The 21,459-nt window shown below is 46.4% G+C and overlaps 2 protein-coding genes across 3 annotated transcripts in view; both read left to right on the forward strand.

Moving 5' to 3' along the window:
* Positions 1-21,459, forward strand: part of LOC144124680 (arylsulfatase B-like) — a 107,033-nt gene that overhangs the window by 50,219 nt on the left and 35,355 nt on the right. For both annotated transcript variants that reach the window (XM_077657512.1, XM_077657513.1), the window contains exons 2-5: positions 5,228-5,573; positions 9,905-10,064; positions 17,909-18,021; positions 18,759-18,869. In XM_077657512.1, coding sequence (XP_077513638.1) covers positions 5,228-5,573; positions 9,905-10,064; positions 17,909-18,021; positions 18,759-18,869 — 730 coding nt within the window. The remainder of the gene's footprint in view (positions 1-5,227; positions 5,574-9,904; positions 10,065-17,908; positions 18,022-18,758; positions 18,870-21,459) is intronic.
* On the forward strand, positions 1,981-3,593 carry LOC144124681 (uncharacterized). Its single transcript, XM_077657514.1, has one exon. The coding sequence runs from the start codon at positions 2,004-2,006 to the stop codon at positions 3,390-3,392; it is 1,389 nt and encodes a 462-aa protein (XP_077513640.1). The 5' UTR covers positions 1,981-2,003; the 3' UTR covers positions 3,393-3,593.

The following is a 21,459-nucleotide window of genomic DNA, read 5'->3' on the forward strand; positions in this document are numbered from 1 at the left end:
TCAGTGAGATTGATGCGGCGTTGTATGCATCAGCATGATTGTTGTAAGTACTAATTTAAGCATTCATTTTTACTCCTCTTCTTGCGAATTTCATCCCGTAACAAAATATTTTCCAGCAATTATTAGCATGAATGTGAAAGAAATACCTTTGTCATGCTGTGTCAAGGTGAAACACCCCCCCCCCCCCCGCCCCTTCTTTTTTCTCCTGGGTATGCTTTCATCCAGAAAGTACAAATATTGCTCACGCAAGAAAACGACTTTGGCATTTGAGCGTTTGCTTAATATTCGAGCAGAAATAGCGCAGAAAAGATGTCTAGGCCAAGAAAAGATCACAAGGAGAAAAAGGGCTCCTGTTCGGTGCTGTCGGATGTCCTATGATGCAGTTAGCTCTACTAACCGCGAGCACTACCGAGGAAAGCACGCGTGAAGTATCGTTTTTGTTCACAATGACAAACTTAATCGGAAGAAACTTACTTTGTGTTGATAATTACCAAATTCATGCGATCTGCAAGGGTGCGGTATCGTTGTCGGAGGAAAACTGAGTAAATAGGGGTAACACCGCTGATCCCGTTCCTGTGAAAAGAAAAACATTTTTTAAGTCAATGTCAATTACGAATGTCTCTAGAAACAGCAATATGTTAGCGGATTTCTTGTGCAATTAAAGTATATTGTTTGGAAGGAAATGCTCCGATGAATCATGCTCTCGAACTTCATTCTCGGTTCAAGTCCTTTGCGTAGTCGAAAAGTTTGGGAGCCTTAAAAACCACGTTCTTAAAGACGAAAACGCCATAGCACTAGGTCGCTTGGTAGGCTGTTCGCCATCAGTGTTTAATGTTCTTTTGGAGATTTTCTCGCCGCAACTCCGATTGGAGACGGTTCCATTTTACTTATACAGTACGCGTCAGTCATCACCTTCTAGAATATTTAAGTACCTTGCACTGGGTTATCACATGGAATTATACTATTCAAACCAAGTAACTTCCTGGACTGGGTCCTCAGATATTTAGGTCTGCCACTGCCCTATTTATGGTTCACTGGTGGTCACATCGTGTTGATGACGTCATGAACCTCTCAGTAGCATGCATATTTCGTGGGGAGTTCTAATACCACTCTGGCTTAAGGTGCAGCTTTGAAGCGATGCAAGAGTGCCACTGCAGGAGGCTGTGTCAAACACAGCCACTGGTGGGGCTTGTGAAACCTAGACTGCTCTTCCTGAGCTCCCGTAAGGCTCATGCGCAGCGTCGTGGTGGGAAGGTGTCCTTTGCTTTAAATTTGGCAACAGTGAGCAGTTTGCTCACAATGAGGTGGGCACGTTGTGATGACATCGCAATGGCACTTGAGATCTTGACTGTTTAGGGAGTTTTGTGAATGAGCAGCCGGAAGTTTTGTAGCGAAAGCTACACTGGCCACGAACTCACCGTTTCGCCGTGGTCGCAATCCCACCGTGGTCGCATCGCACCGCGTGACCAGCCACGGGGACGCGCCGCAGGCAGCTGCTCCGCAAATGACTGGTAACACGTTTGGTGGCAGGAGCCACTGAAACCCCCGCACACTCACTTAATAAAAAAAAGCCTTGTGGAGAGGCTGGGAATCGGACCAGGGCATTTGACGTTTGAGGCGGAGACGCTACTACTCCGCCACGACGTCTCAATGTTTAGTCGTGAATAAAGGCGCATGTAGTGAATGCACGCCTTTCGTATATTAACTCATCGGAACCAGATGTCGCCGCGCTTTCGCTACGTATATCCTGACCTAAAAAAGCTAGTCCATCATGAAATTATTTCTGAGACGGCAACCTGAATCTCGCCGCAATAAAAAAAGACAGTAGGGAATTGTCCGGGAAGAGAGGTCGTGGATGAACGGTTCAGACTCTTGACAGCAGCTGGCATTGCACAATCTGTTGCCCTTCCACTGTGATTTAGTAAATTCGAAACTGCGGCAACACGTCCACAATTGTTCCTCACTGCTTCGCAAAGACGAGGAAAAAGAGGGGCTTTTTTTTAATGGCGGCCCAGCAGTTCATTTCGCAGGGGTTACCACCGCCGCTGCTCGGCGCCCAGCCGCCAACGGTAGACAGAGACCGCTTCAGGTCCGCGCCTGAAACATCACAGCACTGGTGTTCGCAAGCCGATGGAAACCCGAATCTGCCTGCGTGGAGCCCTGTGCCGACGCAATGCGTCCCGTCACAGTGGGCTACGGCGGCGGCGGCCGCGGAGACGCGTCGAGATGAACCGGCTCAGCTCGTGATGCCCATAGCAGGTGCGCAAAATTTGGCGCCTTGTAATTCTGCTCCTCCAGGTTACCCTACTGCACAAGACGTTCCGACCGAAAAAGGAGAGCTGCGCTCAAAGGCTAGTCGTCCGAGGCGTTCCCACAGATCCAAGTGCGACTCGCCGTCACCGCGACAGAAAGATCAATCGCAAAAAGGAGTGAAATGTTACGCCTGTGGAAGCAAGTCGCGAAAGTCATCGTTCAAGGACGCGGCTCAAAATCGGGCCAGGAGGTCGTCATCACCGACGTCTTCAAAGGCTGTCGACCGCAAGAGCCCGCAATCGGTCGCAGCAGTATCCAGCAAGAAGAGGGGCGAGACGCTGCCGGCTGTTTTCGAGACTGGGCCCAATTCAGCGTCAGCACGACAAGCGGCTGCTCCTCTTCGTAGGCCTTCGTCGTACGCGCCGTCAAAACTGATGTACCCACCTCTATACGAGCAGCAACTCCCGCAGACCTATTTAGGAGGCACATTTCATAAACCGATGCTGTTGCAAACGCCAACGAAGATGCCGAAGGATTTCTACGCAGTTAATGCACCTCCTACTATCGGCGTCAATTGCTCAACGTTTCAGGCGCCGCCGCAGTGCACAAACACTACGCTCATGTATGATGCAAAGACAGACCCGGCCAAGTACATGTACGCACCCAGCGCACTTCAGCAACCGCACCTGCAAAATCAGATTGCATACAACTGTCAAAACAATGGTCACCCCTTTCTACAAGAAAGCAGTCGCTTTCCACTAAACGGGACAACTGCTGGTCAGGTTGGTTGGATGCCGGCTGGAATACTTCGGCACTACGTCTCGCGAGCTAACGATGGCAGCCCAACATGGGAAAGTATCTCACTCACCACCCCAGATGTGACAGGCACCAGCAGCACTGAAAGCAGCTGCGGAAGCAAGGCGTCCAGCCTGGGAAATGATTCAAGAATGGCAACTCGCACTGCCTGTCTTACCGTGTGTCTTGCAACCGCCGCCCTACTGTCCTTCTGGGTCGTCTACGTCATTATGAACGTAGCCTTCGGAGGACGTCTCTCGGCGAGTGACGACGGGCATCCCGTGACAGTTCGTCTCCAGGACGACAATGCGTTCAGCGTTTTGCGAAATATTTTCCGTCAATAGAGAAATTACCGCCGCCTTAAAACGCTTAAAGCACAGTACTGGCAAAAGTGAACGTTGTGGAAGCTTAGAACAATGCTGCGACCCTCGACAGTAAATTGTACCTGAGTACCTAATCTTTTTCACCCAGCAAGGTGCTGAGGTCATGGAACAATTCGAAATTTGGAAGTGTGCAGATTAACATTAAATTTGAGGGGTATCTGTCATGTCGTTCGTCATATGATACGCCTGCAGCCCCACTGTGTTTATCCCGTATGGGTTTTGCATTGTAAGGGTTCAATGAGTATAAGAAATTAATTTAGTATTTTAGGACTGTACGCTGTAATGAATTGTAGTTAACGAAGACTGCACATGAAAGACATGGAGCTTAAAAACACATATTTTCAATAGTAGAGGTTTAGTTAACTTGTACGGCTCTCCCTGTATTTAAAAAGTGTTTCATAAATGCCCTCTTACGTACACTTTTCAAGTTTTCTTGACGATGAGGACAACGTGGATGAATTTTTGTCGAGGCATTTTTGATTCAGATTAGGTCGATTGCCAGAATCTATTGCGATGGTTTATTCTTGCGAATTCGAGAAAAATCTCTCGAATCACTTCAGCAGGTGTTAAGCGCTGCCGAGTCTTTCTACGGTTCATTTGAGAACCAGCCAGTCACGGAACAAAAACTTTCGGAACTCGCCGTGGATGCATAGTGGGGGTTTTCTTTCTTTCTCATTAACGTCTGTGTTCAGTCCATTGCAGAACGTCACAGGTGACACATCCAGTATATACACCCAACACGATGTCCATTATGCATGCCCCTTTAACGGGTGGGAAAAAGACAACGTATCGAGCCGAGTGAACAGCCGGCAAACTCAACATATCACGGCAAGAAAAGCAGTTGCTTTTTCACAAGGGGAGAAGGTGGCTGGCTGACAGATGCATGCCCTTAGTGCTTAATATGGTACGCTGCTGCCTGAGTAAACCTTTTTATATGACCAAATTCTGGCATTGTAAGCATGTGTCGTTTTTGTGTAAAGCCCTGTATTTCGTACGCTGCTTTTTAAATGTGATTTCATGCCAGTAATAAACTGGCATCATACCAACTACTATAATTCGCTAAGATTAGTGTGAAGATTTATTTACTCATTTATTTATTCCTCGAATTCCCGCGAGCAGGGGTTTTACATCAAGGGTGAGCGGCTGCAAAGTAGAAGATGTTCGATTGCTGTTTTGAAGTCTGTCGCACAGGACTGGTGCACCGCTTCTTCATGCAGATCCTTCCAGTCTTTCGATGTATGTGAAAAAAAAGGAGTAAAGATGCGACTATGTGCACGCATGCGGGGAGTACATTGGTTTTTGATGGCTGGTCCGGGATGAATGACGGTGAACGGGCGATATGACGTTAGCAATTGGAGCATGATAGAACTCTTTATAAAGAATGAGCCTCTATCTTTTACGCCTTGCTTCTAGTTGGCGAACGTTCGCATTAGATTTTAACGCAGTGGCACTAGTATAACACTAGCATAAGAATAGGCAGGGAAAATAAAAGGGCTGCGCTGTTTTTTGACAGATTCAATGGTGTTAAAAAGATTAGTCTGGTGAGGGTCTCAAACTGACCATGCATATTCAAGCTTGGGCCTTATGAGAGATTTGCAGGCGGTAGTTTTTACGAAAGCTATAGCTATAACACGCTGTCAGAAAATCTGCACGGCTTCTCTGCACACAAAAGTGCGCTGATCTCCTAAAAAGAGAAGCTGAAAGTAGCCCGGGATGTTTTTTTCGCCACTCAGGAAAATGCACGAGATCCTAGCTATGGCGTATTTAATCTCGCTCTAGCTGTCCTTCTTTTTCAGGTATGACGCCATGCCGGGCACCACGGGTCAACAAGCACGCGATGTCAATGTTTCACAAGCGGATGTCGCTGCTTCGCGTGCAAAAGACCCTACACCAACTGCCAAACCTTCTGAAGGCCAGAGCGAGCCAAGGCGCGCAACGTCAACATCGAAGACGCCTGAAGCGGGTAGCGGCGGATGCACGGACCATACCCTACTTTGGAGCGCCGGCTTTGTGGCACTGGGAGCTCTCGTCATCGCAGTCGTCATTGTACTGTTCCTACGGGTGCATACTCGCGAGTACGAGGATCCAAATGGACCAAAGAAGACGCCGCCGCACATCGTATTCATCTTGGCCGACGACTTGGTGAGGGGCTATTCCTTGTTGTACTGTTGTCTTCTCAGGTAACCACCAATCGCTCGAGAGCTTTCGGCTTTCAGGTAATCTATTCTCTTGATTATCGAGTCTCCTTAAATATCTTTATTGTAAAATTGCACACCGCTGTGCAATACCTCAATAGAATCCCTTTATAAATGGAAGTTTTATGTGAATTTTAATTATTATTATTCGTGAATTCTCAATTACCTCCTGGGATACGTTGAAGAGGCTACTTTTACTCAGAGTTGGCACTAGCCGTGTTTGCCGATAACAACCTCTTGTTCTTTAGCTACACAATATATGAGGGGAGAGCTTTTACGTTTCTGTACAAATCATTGTAGACATTGCTTTCAGTGCTCTATAGAAACAACTTGTTGCATTTCGGGCGTGTCTCGACCGCCTTGCCAGCGTGCAATAGATGTTGTCCTCTTAGTACATTTAAGACTAGAAAACATCACTATACAGGTTTTACCCCGTCTCGGCCGGCTGCTCTTTCCTTTGAGATACATATGGCAAAGCGGCTGCACGGTGGAGCAGATGGTCCCATCACTGTGGCCGGATTGGTCAGCACCCGTGTCACCATTAGTATTCAGGTCTCGTATTGTCTTTCATTTAGCTGGCATACTATGATACGAAACCTTGGATATAAGGCGTCCTTGCTAGAGCTTGTTGCGTTGCCTGCTGGTAATTTCCTCTTCTGTTTTCCGTCACGTACTTCTAAAGGTACATCGTTGCTTTTTACAGATAAAAGTAGACTTCGAATAGCTTTTTAGGAATAATATCTTACAAGCATTTAGCTTCCTTTTTCGCGACGCAGTTACACAGAGAAACCACAGTCTAATTTTTACACAGTGCAAACGTTTCCAAAATTTGCACAGTAAAGAGTACTGAATTTAAAAATTGGAGGATGCCTAAGCTTCGCCTTTAAGAGTGGAAAGCGAAAGCGTGTTGCAGTGCTGCCAGGGAGTCCACGGAATGCCGTCGCCCGTTCGGCATAGCGCCTTGCCCGTTGGAAACACCTTTGAACGAGTTTTTCAGTTTTTTAATTGCTTCAATTAATTATTTAATAAATTACACATTCTAAATGTTCGTAATTACGGCCATCAAGCACTAGCTTTTCTATTCTGACCACTTTTACACCTTTGAACTCTGTTTTTCTATTTTTTATTTTTAAAACTAATTAATGGATTAATTACAGTTATTTTATTATCCTCATCGCCTGTCAAGCACCAATCAATAACCAGCCACTAAGCTAAAGGTGATTTTTTTTTATGCAGCCCCCGATTATTTCCGACACGCTGTGCCGGCTACTACTACGCAGAGGGTTATTCGAGCGAGCGAGCTATACACTCTGGCGCGTAAAATTACCTATCTTTCTACAATACTTGTAGGTAGCGAAAATGTGGCGAAAGTTTCAAAGTTACCTGGTCGCCGACAGGAAGGGCAGCCGGCGCTGGCATCGGAGGCACGATCCAGCGCGCACGGCTGCAGGAAATACAATTCCAGGGCCTCCCTTCCTGTTTGCATTGGAGCAAGTGCTTCATAATAAAGCCTTAAAAAAGCTTGTGCAGTGTTTTCCCCGACTTCTTAGGCCTATAATTCTGTTACTTTATGGCGCTTGGCGCAAGAAAATGTTTTTGTATATTGTAAATGATGATTTAAAACCCACAGAACTGGTCGCTGCTGCATATACAAAGAAAAAGCTTCTAATCAAAAATTAAAAAGTAATTAAATTGTCCCTCTTGGTCGCACCACGATGACCTGCTGGAGTAAAGCGTTACACAGAGAGTGAGCTCACTGATACCATGTTTTTTTCAGAACGAAAGGGCACGCCTACACATTTACTTTATTTATCGGCCACCAATGCATGCGCGGCTAATCTCAGTGCTTGTGGTCGTGCGGAAGTGCAGATGGCGTTTTGTGTACAGGAGAAATCGTAAAGTAAGTCCGGGGTAAACGTATTCGAATGACTGCTTCGGTTCACTTCATGCCTGTCACTTCCTTGTCTTTTGCATGGTTTCCTACACGTCTCATGTGTGAGTGCCCCACTTTGGCGACCGAAAGACGTGCGCTGCGTTGTGCCTTGGACCGCCTCAATCATCGCTTTTTACCAGAGAATAAGATCCTGCGGCCATGGCCTCAGCAATCTACTGCCCTGAAGGCACTGTTCAGCTTTCTGACAGCGACTGGCTTGAGCGGCCAGTTGTGACTGTGCCCCTAGCTCCCTTTCTCTTTCCCTTTTCAGTACGCTCATCCCTCTACCCCAGTGCAGGGTAGCCAACCAGAACACCCATCTGGATAACATCCCTGCCTATCATCTTCCTTGTTATTTATTTATCTCTCTCGTTCACTTGACTTCATGCACCAACGAGCCCACCAAAAAGGCCTACTGGATTACTTTTCCTTGCCTTGCGAGTTGTGCGCTTAGTGATTTTTTTTGTACCTTGTTTGCGATTTTCATTCTGCCTACTTTGTGCCGATGCATCGGAAGTAGAGACTGTTCACTTGGCCTAGAAAAGAAACGTAGGACAAATGAAAATAAACACAGTGAGGGGAAAAGGAAAAAATAATGTTTTGAATCTGACACCGCTTAGCAGTAAAAGGCAAGTACAGGAGACAACAGAATTTTTTAGAACGAATGTGCGACATCGGAGAAAAAGATGTGACCGTTGCCACAAACTCACATTTAGTTCCCGAAATGTTTTTGCTGCGCGTTGTTGGACAGAGTATTCGGTAGTGTTTCGGCGTGGAAGCACAGCTTTGAACCCGGCAGCGTGGCAAGGTCGTGCACGCTTCTCGTCCTGACACCACTTCGGCAGGCTTGACTGACCAGTGCGCTTGTACGCTAATTACGCTAGCGGTTAAGAGGCGTTTGCTGTGCAAAAGAGGAGCACTTAATTTTGGCGCACTTAATTCACCAGTCGGCGACCTTCTTTCCCAGAACTGCATTAACGTAGCTGAATTATAGGCATGCGCTGTCGATGCAGGCGCAGCACTAGGCTTTTGACAGAGCGATGCACACCCTGTAAGCGTATAAACCTGAAGCCGGTGGGCGTCAGGGGTGCCTGCAATGGCAGCGTGGTGAGTACGGTGACAGTGGAAAGCACCCACTCGTGCTTTCCTCTGTAGTCGGATAACTTTTCAACCAACCCAGTATGTCATGCAGGGTTAGCAAGGTTAGCTTTGATAAAAATTGTCAGCCGAGCGTAAAACAAGCAAAATTGTGGGCCAAAAGAAATTGGCAGCTTACACAAATATCAAATTCCTAACTGTGCTTGCATAAAGAATCTGCTGACCACGTGCCAGCCCAGTGCGGAAGACGTTGAAGCTGGAATATGTTTCATACTAGTATCGCTTATGCGCTTTTCTCCACGGCATTAGGTTTAAAACGTAATTAGATTCGTCAAGCGTATCCCGTCTTAAATGCTCACTAAATGCATTTTCTAATGTATATTTATGTATCAAACTCGTACATCTCATCTTGGAAAAATGTGATGTCTTATGAGATGGACCATGAAAATGCTTTGGTGAAGATAATGTTTTGGCAGGAGTTGCTGGATTCTGGATTCACTCCGCACATAGCTATTGTGGGTAGGCGCAGCAGTGACGTCCAGTACAAAGCCTAATAATCTAATACGCTTTCTTCCGTGAACAGTGCACTCAGGCGGTAGTGCTTTGTGGGCATGCAGCGCAAAAAAAAAAAGTGGCAGGAAAAACTGCAGGTTTTTTTTTCTGTAGACATCAAGAACAGCATACCAGGGATGAGTGAACTTCAACGAGTGTGTTTGATATTACTTACCGTTTTATCGAAGGATTGCGATCCGTTTGTAGGCAGTGGGCAAAAACTAAGCATTTTTCTATGTTCACGACTATACCCTTTCTTTGCGAAATATTCCCGGCGTGGATTACACTTCTAACGTTGCTAATGTAGGACCTCCAATGTGTTCCCAAATTTTTTGTTTTTGTGGGTATGGCGTACATTATCTTGTACAACAGAGCAAAAACTCAATTACTTGCTGCGGTAGTTACTGTCCACGTAACAACAGTATATTTGTGCTGATGGCTGCCGTGTTCTGTTACCTTCTTCGTACCATATATTTACTTCCGCGGTTCTATCCAACCGCTTCAAGTTTGCATCCCGGTATGATCCAAAATTAATATCGGTTATTTTTTTCCCGCTAGGAGCTCTCGAAAAGTAACCTATGAAACGGTCCTAAAAAAGACTGCAATGAAAGGCCAGGAATTATTGCTGTTGGCGCTTTCACCAATCTCCCAGCTAATCAATCAGTCATGTGAACAGCCAGCTATTTCTTCCTCAGGGCTGGGGGGACATCAGTTACAACGGGAACCCTCAGATTCGGACGCCAAATATTGACGCACTTGCATGGAATGGAGTCCGCCTCACCAGGCTCTACCACCAACCACTGTGCACACCCACGAGAGCTGCCATCATGACTGGCCGCTACCCAATTCATACCGGTGAGCTACTTTTCTCGCGGCTCTGGGCCACTTCCCAATACGCGCGATGTCAGCCCCAAATAATGGCATAGTATGCATTTCAAGTAAACGAGTTACAGTTTAGATATTCCTTCCAAGATTTTCCTTCCTTGCTTTACTGGCGACTTATAAATGTTACACATTGAGCTGCATGCTTCAAAAAGATCAGACTTTAAGAGATACTGTAAGCATATATCAAGAGGCAGGCAGAGTCTAAACTGAAGCAAATATTTGAGCTATCACACGTGACCTGTACTGATAACTCCCTAATTTTCAGCCTCACTGGCGTTTCCTCTTTCAGTTCCAAGGATTATCACGTGCAGGTCATGTGTTTGCAGGCTACTGGTTTCATGTTGAGCGCTCACTAATAATGAATCGAACTGGAGGTTCATTTTTGGTGGATAGAACTGAATAGTTTTTTTTATGGTACTAGATCACGCATAGATCTAATGACCGCTGTCATTACAAATCTCGCAGATAATGAAACTATTTTTGCTGTACACTACAATGTAGAAAGAATCGTCGTCAGACTAATTAAAGAGCTAAATGTGTATTGGGAACCATATTATTGTAGGATAAGCAGCAAAAAAAATACGTTTTTATCACTCAGTTGCCTCCCGCAGCGTATGCCGAATTAGCATTAGTTTAAAATAGCACTGCATTGCCAATTACCTTCAATTTCTGTAAATTTCTGCTAAAGCTGGTAACAGAATAGGCAAGTGACCTGAAGCGGAAGCGTTACCGCATGATTTCTACCGTGTGTTCTAGGCTGCACGTGCAAAGTGTCATCCTGAAACGAATAATGTCTTGATTCTGGTTTTTTCTAATATGATCAATGAAGTACACGCAGCGGCTTTGGGCAAAACGTCAACTAAGGTGGCAGAGAACCTAACGCCATAATCTTTGGTCAATCTTCATGTACTGTTGGTTCAAGCTTGCAGACGGCCCAAGTACGAATGCTGTCAGTGGTTGGCTTAGCAGTTCTTTATTTTTCTGGGTAGTACCGCGTTCAAACGTCACCAAGACTTCGTTTGCAAGCGCTAACGGAAATACATTTCTCAAGTCTGAGGGCTGCAAATAAAGTACGCGATACATTTTCGAGCTCAACAAATTCAAGAAATCTTGAGCGCCTTCCACTTTAAATGTGTCGCGTTGCACTGAACGCTCATAATTAGCGCGAGAATTTCGTATAAGCGGTACATATGACTGATTGCCTATCGCCGTCGGAGACAGTTTTTGCGAGCCCTGCAGGAAACATTTTCAAAGTCACATTTTGCAGCGAAGAGTGAGGGTCGGCCATGGTAATCACTATTTTCGCGCACAATCTCTTTGAGCTCTCTTATCTTAACACATTCAAGTTCAAATTAACACCATTCAGTTACGTGGTGTTCGTTACTGGCGGCCAAGAGGTAGCGCTAGTTGTTCAATGTCCATAAGGCCTCTCTAGGAAAAGTGTTGAATCTGTTCTCTTCCCCCGCAGCTGCATCACTCCGTTTGGCACAGCTGTTGTAGCAGCGAGGGCTCACCAACTAAGGGAGGAAATTTGACGCAGCAATCAGTATGAGGCCGGCACAATGAAAGAAATTATTGATTTGCTGGCTGAAGTGCTAGAACGTATGATGGCGTGCAGCCGAAAGGCGCGTGACGCCGGCACGAGTAGGGGGCTGAATTCGGCTGCACTTCGGTGGAGGGTGCTGCTCCTGCTGCGTAAGGCCGCTGCTGCTGCTACCGTAGGCCCTTCCCCCCACCCCCCCTCCCCCGCTAGTGAAGGAGTCCGGTGAAGCTGGTAACCGAAACGATACTTTCCGCTTCTGAGGAGTGGCAGCGAAAGATGGCGAAGGAGGGCAGCCGGCCGGTTGGGGCAGAGAAAGCACACATGAAGGTCCAGTGGGCGGGGCGTCCTCTGTGAAAGCTGGCTTCAAGCGATCGATTTAATTGAAATGGTGTCAGTGCGCCCATAGATGTCGATGATGAAGAACTTCGATTTTCTTTCGAGTACACAGAAGGGGCCGCCGTAGGGGCGCTGCAGCGCGCTTGAAAACAGAGTCCGGGCGCTGCAGCGCGCTTGAAAACAGAGTCTCGACGAACAAAGACGTGTGTGCAAGTCACTAGTTCGAATGGAACAAGTGAAGATGGTCGAGACTGGCGTTGGAGATGTGGCGCTCTGAGATGGCGGCAAAAATAGCGGAGTTGTTCACGTGATCCGTTGGGTCGGGACTGGGAGACGAATCGGTAGATTCAAAAACATTCACCAGGAAGACACAGGAGTGAGCCGAAGGCAAGTTCTGCCCGAGTGCAACGAAGAGCTTGTTTCTGTGTAGCACGGAGGCTGAGCAGAAGCAGTGGTAGGGAAGCAGTCTAGTGGGTGGTGTCGAGTTGGGGTTTGAGAGAGGTTTTTAGGGAACGAAGGAAGCGTTCGATCATAGCGTTGGCGATGGGAAAGGAAGCAGTAGTTATGATTCGGGAAGTTTCAAGTAATGTTACACGGTTAATAAAAAGCAAAGATTCAAAATAGGCGCCACGGTCAGTGGTGATGGTCGAGGGAACCCCGTACCGGGAGACACTGCCGGGCGACGAAGGTTCTGGCGTTGGTGTCACTGGTGGCGTCAGGCAGAGGGAACGCTTCGGGCCAGCGAGTAAACCGATGGATGCAAGTAAGGAGATATGACTGTCTAGCGGAAGGTGGCCAGCGACCCAAGATATTGATGTGGGCGTTGTCAAAACAAGCTGACGGCGGAGGGAACGAGCTGAAGGGAGTGGTCTTGAGTCACTGAGTTTTAGACTGCGGGCAAGCCAGGCAGGCACGAGCCCAGGCGCGCTCGTCCTTGTTGATGCCGGGCCAGACATACTGTTTTGTGAAACGTTGCTGCGTGACGCGAATTCCGGGATGAGACAGGACGTGGAGGGCGTCAAAGACAAGACGACGAAATGCAGAGGGCACCAAAGGGCGCGGAGTGCCGGCCGAAGTGTCGCCGATGATGGGGACGGGGCACGAAGGGAGGAGAATTTCACGGAGAACCAGCGAGCTAGGGTCCTTGCAAAGGTTCACAACTTCCGAGTCATGTTGCTCCGCTTTTGCAAGGGCGGTAAAGTCGAGGTTCGGTGATGGAGCAGCAGAGGCAAGGGAAGCAGTAACACGTGACAGAGCATCCGTCGGCGCATTGGCAACACCTTGCACATATCTGATATCGATCGTGAATTCTGTCACGTACGAAATGTGACGAATTTCACGGGGCGAGAATTTACCGCTCCCCGATTTCATGGCAAAAATAAGTGGTTTGCGGTCTTTGAGGATGTGGAACTGCCGACCTTCTAGGAGGTGTCTGAAATGACACACGGACATGTACTATCAGGGACAAAAGCGCTAAAATCAAAGCAGCGGCAGCCGGAGCAACGAAAAACTACATGGTAACGCTGCCTAAAGCACGAAAAACCAGCCCAGCGACATGGCTGCAGATAATAAACGCTCCCATTGGCTGTCTAGATCCCAGATGCTGCCTGTAGACAGCGCCTCTGCCATGCCCGGTGACGGACCCTTCAGAGCTGTCTCTGCGCTGTCCCTTTGCCTCCCCCAGTTCTCGACGGCCGATACTTAACTCTGGCTCGCTCAGGTCTACAACCAGTTCACTATTCGCCGCATCGCCACTCAGCCGCAGAAGTTTCATTACGTCCGGGTCACCAGTTTGAAGCACCAATCATTATGAGGCCGTCCCAATGAAGGAATTGATTGGTTTACTGGCTTAAGTGCTAGAACGCATGATGGCGTGTAACCGAAAGGCGTGTGACGCCGGCACGAGGAGGGAGCTCAATTCGACTGTACTTCGGTGTCATCATCTTCGGCGGCTGGTGCTGCTCCTGCTGCGTAAGGCAGCTGCTGCTGCTGCTACAGATTCTTCGGAAACTTTGTTCAGTAATTGCGGAGCAGGTTTTTGAGGCATGATATTAATCCTTTGGTAATCAATTATCCTAAGCATGCCGTTTTGGAATTGCGCAAAAGAGATAGAAAAGGGCCGTTATTCAATAATAGAAGGGCCCGCATATTGACAGCGCATGACGCATGCAGGCAGTGCCCTCAACTGTGCTGGAATGTTGCGAATTTATTTTAGATTGAAGCATAAAATGTGTGAGACGGGTATAGTGGGTTCCTTGATGTGTCATTAATAGGGGTAGCAGGTAGTTGTTGCGCTTGTAAAATGTTTGACCGTCTTTTGTCACCAATACTTTGTAACACGGCACCGTCTGCACGCGGTCATGTGGCAGACGTCTGAAGCTGATTCTCGAGGATGACGGTGGCTATAAATGAATGGTGTTCTTTCCCAAGCGTGTGTGGTATTTAAAAAAAGGTGTAAAACAATGCACTGGTAATTTTTTTAGCACGCAGAATGAGCCTTTTTTGGATGCATTTGAAGAGATTGGATGATGAGAGCAAGAAAGGCTTGCTGACAAAACTGGAGGCGGCTTCCGAAATAAAAATGTATTCCCTTTCCGAATTCACGCTAGTAATATTGCCTTGCCTATTGTGCACATTTTTTGTCTGCAGTCCGCATGTGTGTGTGTGTAATTATTTGCATTGCAGGAAGACTGTAGGCTGGAGTAATGCAACTTTAACCACACCGCTACGAAGCGTGGATGATTTTTGAGCCTTTATTGGTGTTAACATCTATGGTGCCAGGTGTCAAATATAGGTTGTGCTGAATGTGTATAACACAGAGTTTTATCACCATACACGAAAGAGCATCAAGTGCTCGGCCGATCCGCTGATTGTAATAGCGTGATAAACGCGTTTTCTACAGACAAGAAAAGCAGTGTTGTCATTCCTTTGAAAAGAACACTGGAGCTAAAAATTACCATCTGGGATCTATAGTGTCACTTAAAACGTGTTTATTTGTTATTTATTTATTATGTACTGTGGACCAAACATGGTCTGAGCAGAAACGGTAGATAAAAACAATGTGCTACGTATAAATATGCAAGGCCAAACGAGATGCAGTCACGCACAAAGACGTCCTACATGAAAGGAAACAATGTGCAGCGTCAAAAGCGTAGCGCATCATCCTAGCACCAACGAAAGGTTCAGATAACTCATCGGGGTCAAGCAGAACCGAATCATACGGAAGTGAGTTACGCTCTATGATCGTATAAGAAAACAATGTATACTTATTTACATTACTACACCCAAATCTTGATTCTATATAGTGTTCATGTTTAATACGAGACTTCTTAGATGAGTGTTTAATAATATATTCTTGGGAATAAAATCCTAGTTTTGAAAATTAAAAGCCACTGAGAGATTGTTTAATTTGAGCTAATTTGCTCCCCTCTTTCGAGCATTTAATTTGCGCTTCATGCAAAATAGCCGACCGAGACTCCCGGCGTTTGTAGCCGTTGCGTATGAAACGAGCGGTTAAGCTCTGAAAATTTTCTTTTTTTTCCCTATCTACCGTTGTATGACGGCCATACACAATGCTTGCTTGCTCTGGAGAAGGTTGTCACTGAATGAAAATGGTTGCTGGTGTACTTACCTGCAATATTGTAGCAATATCTAGGAAGCAGCTAATAGGCGTGCGGTGAAAATTAGTGGCAGAAGAAACTCTCGCCTTCTTCAGGCGCCAGTGTTCTTTTACGGCCTTCAACTGATAGTATCTTTCACATAAGTGCGAGCGTTCGGTAAAGGCTGGCGACTTGAATGGTGAGCATGACATAACTAGGACCAATTTCAGCTAAATTGTGCTGAAGCTGAAAACATGGCCTGAAGATGGTCGCTTTAACGTCACAAACCAGCCCCAGATGCCAGCATTTTGACAGCGATACAGTACCTACGTGCCGCTGCGGTGGCTTAGTGGTTGTGGCACTGGGCTGCTGGCCCAAAAGGCGCATGTTCGATCCCGGCCGCGGCGGTCGAATTTTGATGGAGGCGAAATTCTAGAGGCCCGTGTACTGTGCGATGTCAGTGCACGTTAAAGAACCCCAGGTGGTTGAAATTTCCGGAGCCCATCACTACGGCGTCTCTCATAGCCTGAGTCGCTTTAGGACGTTAAACCCCCATAAACCATAAACCATTAGCCAGTACCTGCGTGAAACAACACGAGCGGCCTCAAAAATGGTCCTGACTTAACAGGGTGTGCTGCTGCGTACGTTGGGTTGACAGTCTGAACATTGTAGCGATGACAGACGAGGAACGAAAGGAGGACGAGAGACACAGTCTCGTCTTCCCTTCGTCAGTCGTCTGCCAGTGATACAATGTTTAGACTGTCTTGACTGAAATGCGCTTAAGTTCACGCAGCACTTGTTGGCATACGCAAGCACTGCAAGGTTGAAATAGGCGCTGCCAGGCTTTAGCCAGATGAATCGGAAGAGGTAATGGAAAGCAGTGGCACTTCACTAAGCCGCCGGGTTGCTACGCTGAATGCTATGCAGACTAACGGTTCTTCTTGCAGCGTTTCGCTCACCTCATTGTGCGCATGCCGTCACCGTACCGTTTACAGCAATCGAAGGAGCAGCAACACAGGATTGCGACCAAATTATTATAACTTATCTGTCAGTCGTAATCCGCTTTGGCAATGGAGCATTGAAGTCTCACAAGCACGGAAACGGCGATCGGTGCTCCCGAGTGCACGAATTACCACCTCCATCAGTAAAAAATAAAAACGCGCACTCTCACGCTTCCAGAGTCATTAAATCGGAGAGCGGAGGTGGATGGGTTGTAACAGGAGTGGATGAGTAAGCGCTGGAGTTAGTGGGGTTGTGACAATATCACATAATGACGTTTTTTTGGAAGCATAAAGGGGCTCTAAATCTGCAGGAGAGTATAACGTGCTTCGTAGCCACAAGCCGAGGAGTTCTTTCTCTAAGACGTTTATCCAAGCTCTTACGATACGCATCTGTATACCTTCAGAAACATACATTAACATAATGTGGCCCATATTTAGTTATCACCTACGGGGCAGAACACCATGTTTAAATCCAAATTTCAAATTATTCAAGTTGGTAGCGCGAGCGACTTGAAAGTGTTGGGGGCACTGAGAACGGTAGGCTGAATTAAACATTTAAACCAAAGAATCGACTTGGAAGGCTGCTGAGGCACCCCTGATGCATTACATAATTCCTGGTACGATGACAACGTCAGATCAACGTGTGTGTCATTCTGTGACTTCCAATGACACCTGTGGAATTGATGCCTTGCGTTTTTAACGCCGTCAGGGACAGACGTGTATTATAATTAACAATGTATTTGACGAGTGCCTGGTATAAAACTAAATAAAAAAAATTCTGCATCTTCTTCACGCTCATTTTGGCGCCTTTATTGACGCGTTGAAAATAACCGCTGATCTTTACTAGTATACCTTGGTTGCAGTTTTTACTCAAATTAATAATTTGTTTTATAAATATAGACAAGAAAGCAGCGCCATGTGCAAAGCACAAATCAACCTTTGTACAATTTTAATCCACTGTTCCCAACCAAACTATGACAATACAATAGAGAGTCCCAGATTGCTCAAGCCCCTATACAGCCGTGCAGCGACGGAGAAGGAACTTCGAATTTTCTTTCACGAAGTCATGTCTCTTTTCAAAACGTAACAGGCAAGGGCCCGATGGGCTCGGTTTTGACTTAAAAAACATTATCTCCATGATCTCATAGCCTCTTGGCTGGACGGCTCGGCAAGCTCAGTGCTTATCTTCCGCGTCTTCCGAGGATGTTTAAGACTTAATTCCATGCAAGAAAGGGCTTTTTATGCGGCTCTAATTTTCAAAGCATAAAGAAAGAGCCTCTGCTGAAAGAGCCTCTGTGACGGCTGGTGCTAACCTTGCGCTGAATTTTCGCGTAGGAATGCAGCACTTTGTTATCTTGATGTCGGAGGCAAGAGGTCTGCCCCTGGACCTGAAGATTCTTCCCGAGTGGCTCAACGACCTAGGCTATACTTCGTACATTATGGGAAAGGTATGTTTTATTTAGAATATTTACTTCCTTCAGTGTGCCATCTGTATTGAAACAACGAGCAGTGTGGCACTAGCGTTTCTTGCTGTGTTCTTGTGGGGCATTTTGGGCGAACCAGCCGTCGCATGCCCCCTCATCGAGCTCGCTGCTTTGTGAATGCAGTTTCAGGTCGTTGCTCTGGCCACGAGTGGTGGTACCACAATACGGGCGCGATATTATCTTTTCCCAGCGTGTTCATCATGCAAGCTTCCAATTTATTCCTAGCCTTTCATTGCCTTCTCATTAATAAAAAGAAAAAAAATGCCGCAACGGTAGCTCAGTGGTTACGGTGCTCGGCTGCTGACCCAAAAGGCGTGGGCTCGATCCCGGTCGTGGTGGTCGAATTTCGATAGAGGCAAAAATTCTAGTTGGCCGTGCACTGTGCGATGTCAGTCCACGTCAAAGAATCCCAGGTGTTCGAAATTATCGCGGTTCTTCACAATGGCGTCCCTCATAGCCTGAGTCGTTTTGGGACGTTAATCCCCATAAACCATACACTATAAAAGATGCGCAGTTTAGATGGCAAAAATATGCCCCAAATAGCAAGAAGGTCACTTTAAGCTTGTACCTTAGCGCTTTGATTGCTTTGGAATGTCTAATACCTCCTTATTTGCCACGCTGCCTTATTAGTGTCACGTAAAAACTTTCAGTGCTCTGCACATTGCACTTTCTTCGAACTCATGTGCCTTTTCTTTCTTTAGTGGCACCTGGGCTTTTACAAGTCAGTGTACACACCCACCAAACGGGGCTTTGTGAGCCATGTGGGATCCTGGGGAGGAGGTATTGATTATTACAGCCACCAGAGGTCTCCGGTGAGTGAGCTTGTAGCTGCATTTTACAGCTTCGACTACTTGAAATTTAGGGCTATATAAACACGAAGGTTTTATGTAGTTGGATTTAAAACAGTAGGGCATGCTCGTTGATGGGGGTACAAACACCTTGTGCTTCTGTTCGCTTTGTCCTCTTCTTTCCAGGTCTGGTATACTACAAGTCGATCACAAACCCAAAGGGCTAACACCTTGTGCACACTCGTGTCCGGGTGGAGTCACCATATTATTACAACTGAGAGCGCATATATTTTATTAACACTGAGTTTTCTTTCTCACCGAGTAATGAACGGCGTATAATGAATTGCTGGTCTGGATCTCATAGTTAGTCAAAAATCACGGAAAGCCTAAGCCTCAACAACACGACAGAAGCTAAAATAAAAGTCGAAAAGAAACGGCCTTGTCGATTAACGGCACTCTTTCGTACGGCAAGAGTGGCACCAGAATCCCAGTGCAGATATTTTTACCTTAACGCAGCTGATGTTGTGGTCATTTGTTACACACGAGTTAGATCTGTTTTTTCAATGCTTGTTCCCACTCCAAACGGTGGATGTGAATAAAATGTCTCTTTTGTGACTTTTTATCAATTATGCTAAGCGTTTGGTTTAGTGCGTGCGCATCTCCGAAGGTTTTATTCCAATGACGTGTTCGATAAAAAATTTTAGAATTAATACTTTTGGCCACTCTGTAGCTTCCAGAAATTTTGAGCTGGCTGCTGATATGAAATGTCTGAACTTGATTGTGGTTAATGCCAGTTTCTAGAAATAAAAAGTGTTTTGAGTGATGCTTGGCACGAGGAAATTAACATGACGCTGATTATTGCTGACATAACGTCCTTCCCTTCCTTTGAACGTTTGCCATTCGATGAACATCTTTCGCTTGCGCTGCCGTCGTCCACATTCATACACTGGAAGAATCCTTCCGAACGTCGATGCACGCACAGTGGCTCTCCCCGAGGCTTTCGGATTTTGGCATAACAAACTTAAAGTGGAAGAATATGCGGTAAATTTAGAAAACAGTGATTGGAAGACTGGTGGCTAAAAAGCATGGAAGTTAAGTATGGTTACAAGTTTAGGGTTAACAATTGTGATAAATTACAACTGGCAAGTTGTGATATAAAAATTGCAGGGGACATTTCAGCTCCTCTCCTAAAGGTAATGTGTGATAGCTTCAATGAATCAATTCTCATACATGGGGTATTCGTCACTCTGGACTTTACATTCATAGATCCGTGAGAGTCCTAATACTCCGATGGCAGCACCGATGGCAGGTGCTGCGCTTGTGCAACCCAGGTTGTTCCCCCTGGGCAACCTCTCGCGACCGACGATTCAGTTACTGGCGTTTTAAAAACACTGCCAAAGAAATTGCCGCCATCATTACTTTCCTATTGTTGTATATGCGCTGCTACATTCCTCAGAAGTATACTGAGGCATGCACGGGCAACGCGTCAAGGAAATAAAATTGATTCGTGCAGCCAAGGTCCCCGTATTCGTGAAGCAACCACCGGTTGCGACGAGCGTTTGTACTGCTACTGCATGTGTGTGACACGACCGCATGTCTGTGCAGGCAGGCGTGATCGCCATGCATCTGTTATATATACACTGAAGAAATCTCTGTTCCCTTTGTGCCATTACTAGGATAATTGTCGTCGATGTAAACGGTATCAATAAGCCTGCGTTTTCTTTCTTAGCAACTGCAACCTGCCACGGTGACAAGTTTGCTCAGAATTCGGTGGAAAGGTTGTGATGACGCCACATGGTCACGTGACCGAGGGGGCTCAATTACTTTTCTTCTCCGGGGATTTTTTCACAAAACGACGACCACGCCGGCGCCAGATTTTCTGCAAAGCGGAAGCCTTAAAGCTATTGTGTTGATATTGTTCAGATAATAAATATAAAGAATAAAAACAAGCATGCTGGCAACTACCGCACCCTCATATCAAAGGAGACGCTGTCAATTTCCGTGCACCGACCTATCCCTTCTCGTGTGATCCTAAATAGTTACTTCTGTTCTTAAAACAGACATCGAGACTACTAACAGCCAATTAAAAATCAATCTTCTACAGGGGCTAGCAGTCAGAGTTCGAAAAATTACGCACTACATGTTCATCATCATCATCATCATCAGCCTTACCACAGCCACTGCAGGACAAAGGCATCTCCCATGTCTATCCAATTAACCCTGTCTTCTTACAGCGTCATCCACCCTTTGCCTGCAAACTACTTAATACCATCCGCCCTTAATATTTTATTCTGCCCCCTGCTGCGCTTACTTTCTCTTGGAATCCACTCCGTTCCCCTTAAGGACCAGCGGTTATCTTGACGTCGCATTACATGCCCTGTCCAAGCCCATTTCTTCCTATTGATTTCGACTAGGATGTCATTAACCCGCGTTTGTTTCCTCACCCACTCTGGCCGCTTCCGGTGTCTCGTTACACCTATAATTTTTCTTTCCATGGCTTGCTGTGTTGTTCTTAACTTAAGCCGAACTCTTTTCGTTAGCCTCCACGTTTCCGCCCCGTAGGTGAGTACCGGTAAGACACAGCTGTTGTACGCTTTCTCTTGAGGGAAAATGG

Source organism: Amblyomma americanum, chromosome 3 (assembly GCF_052857255.1).
Source record: "Amblyomma americanum isolate KBUSLIRL-KWMA chromosome 3, ASM5285725v1, whole genome shotgun sequence".
Lineage (NCBI taxonomy): Eukaryota > Metazoa > Arthropoda > Arachnida > Ixodida > Ixodidae > Amblyomma > Amblyomma americanum.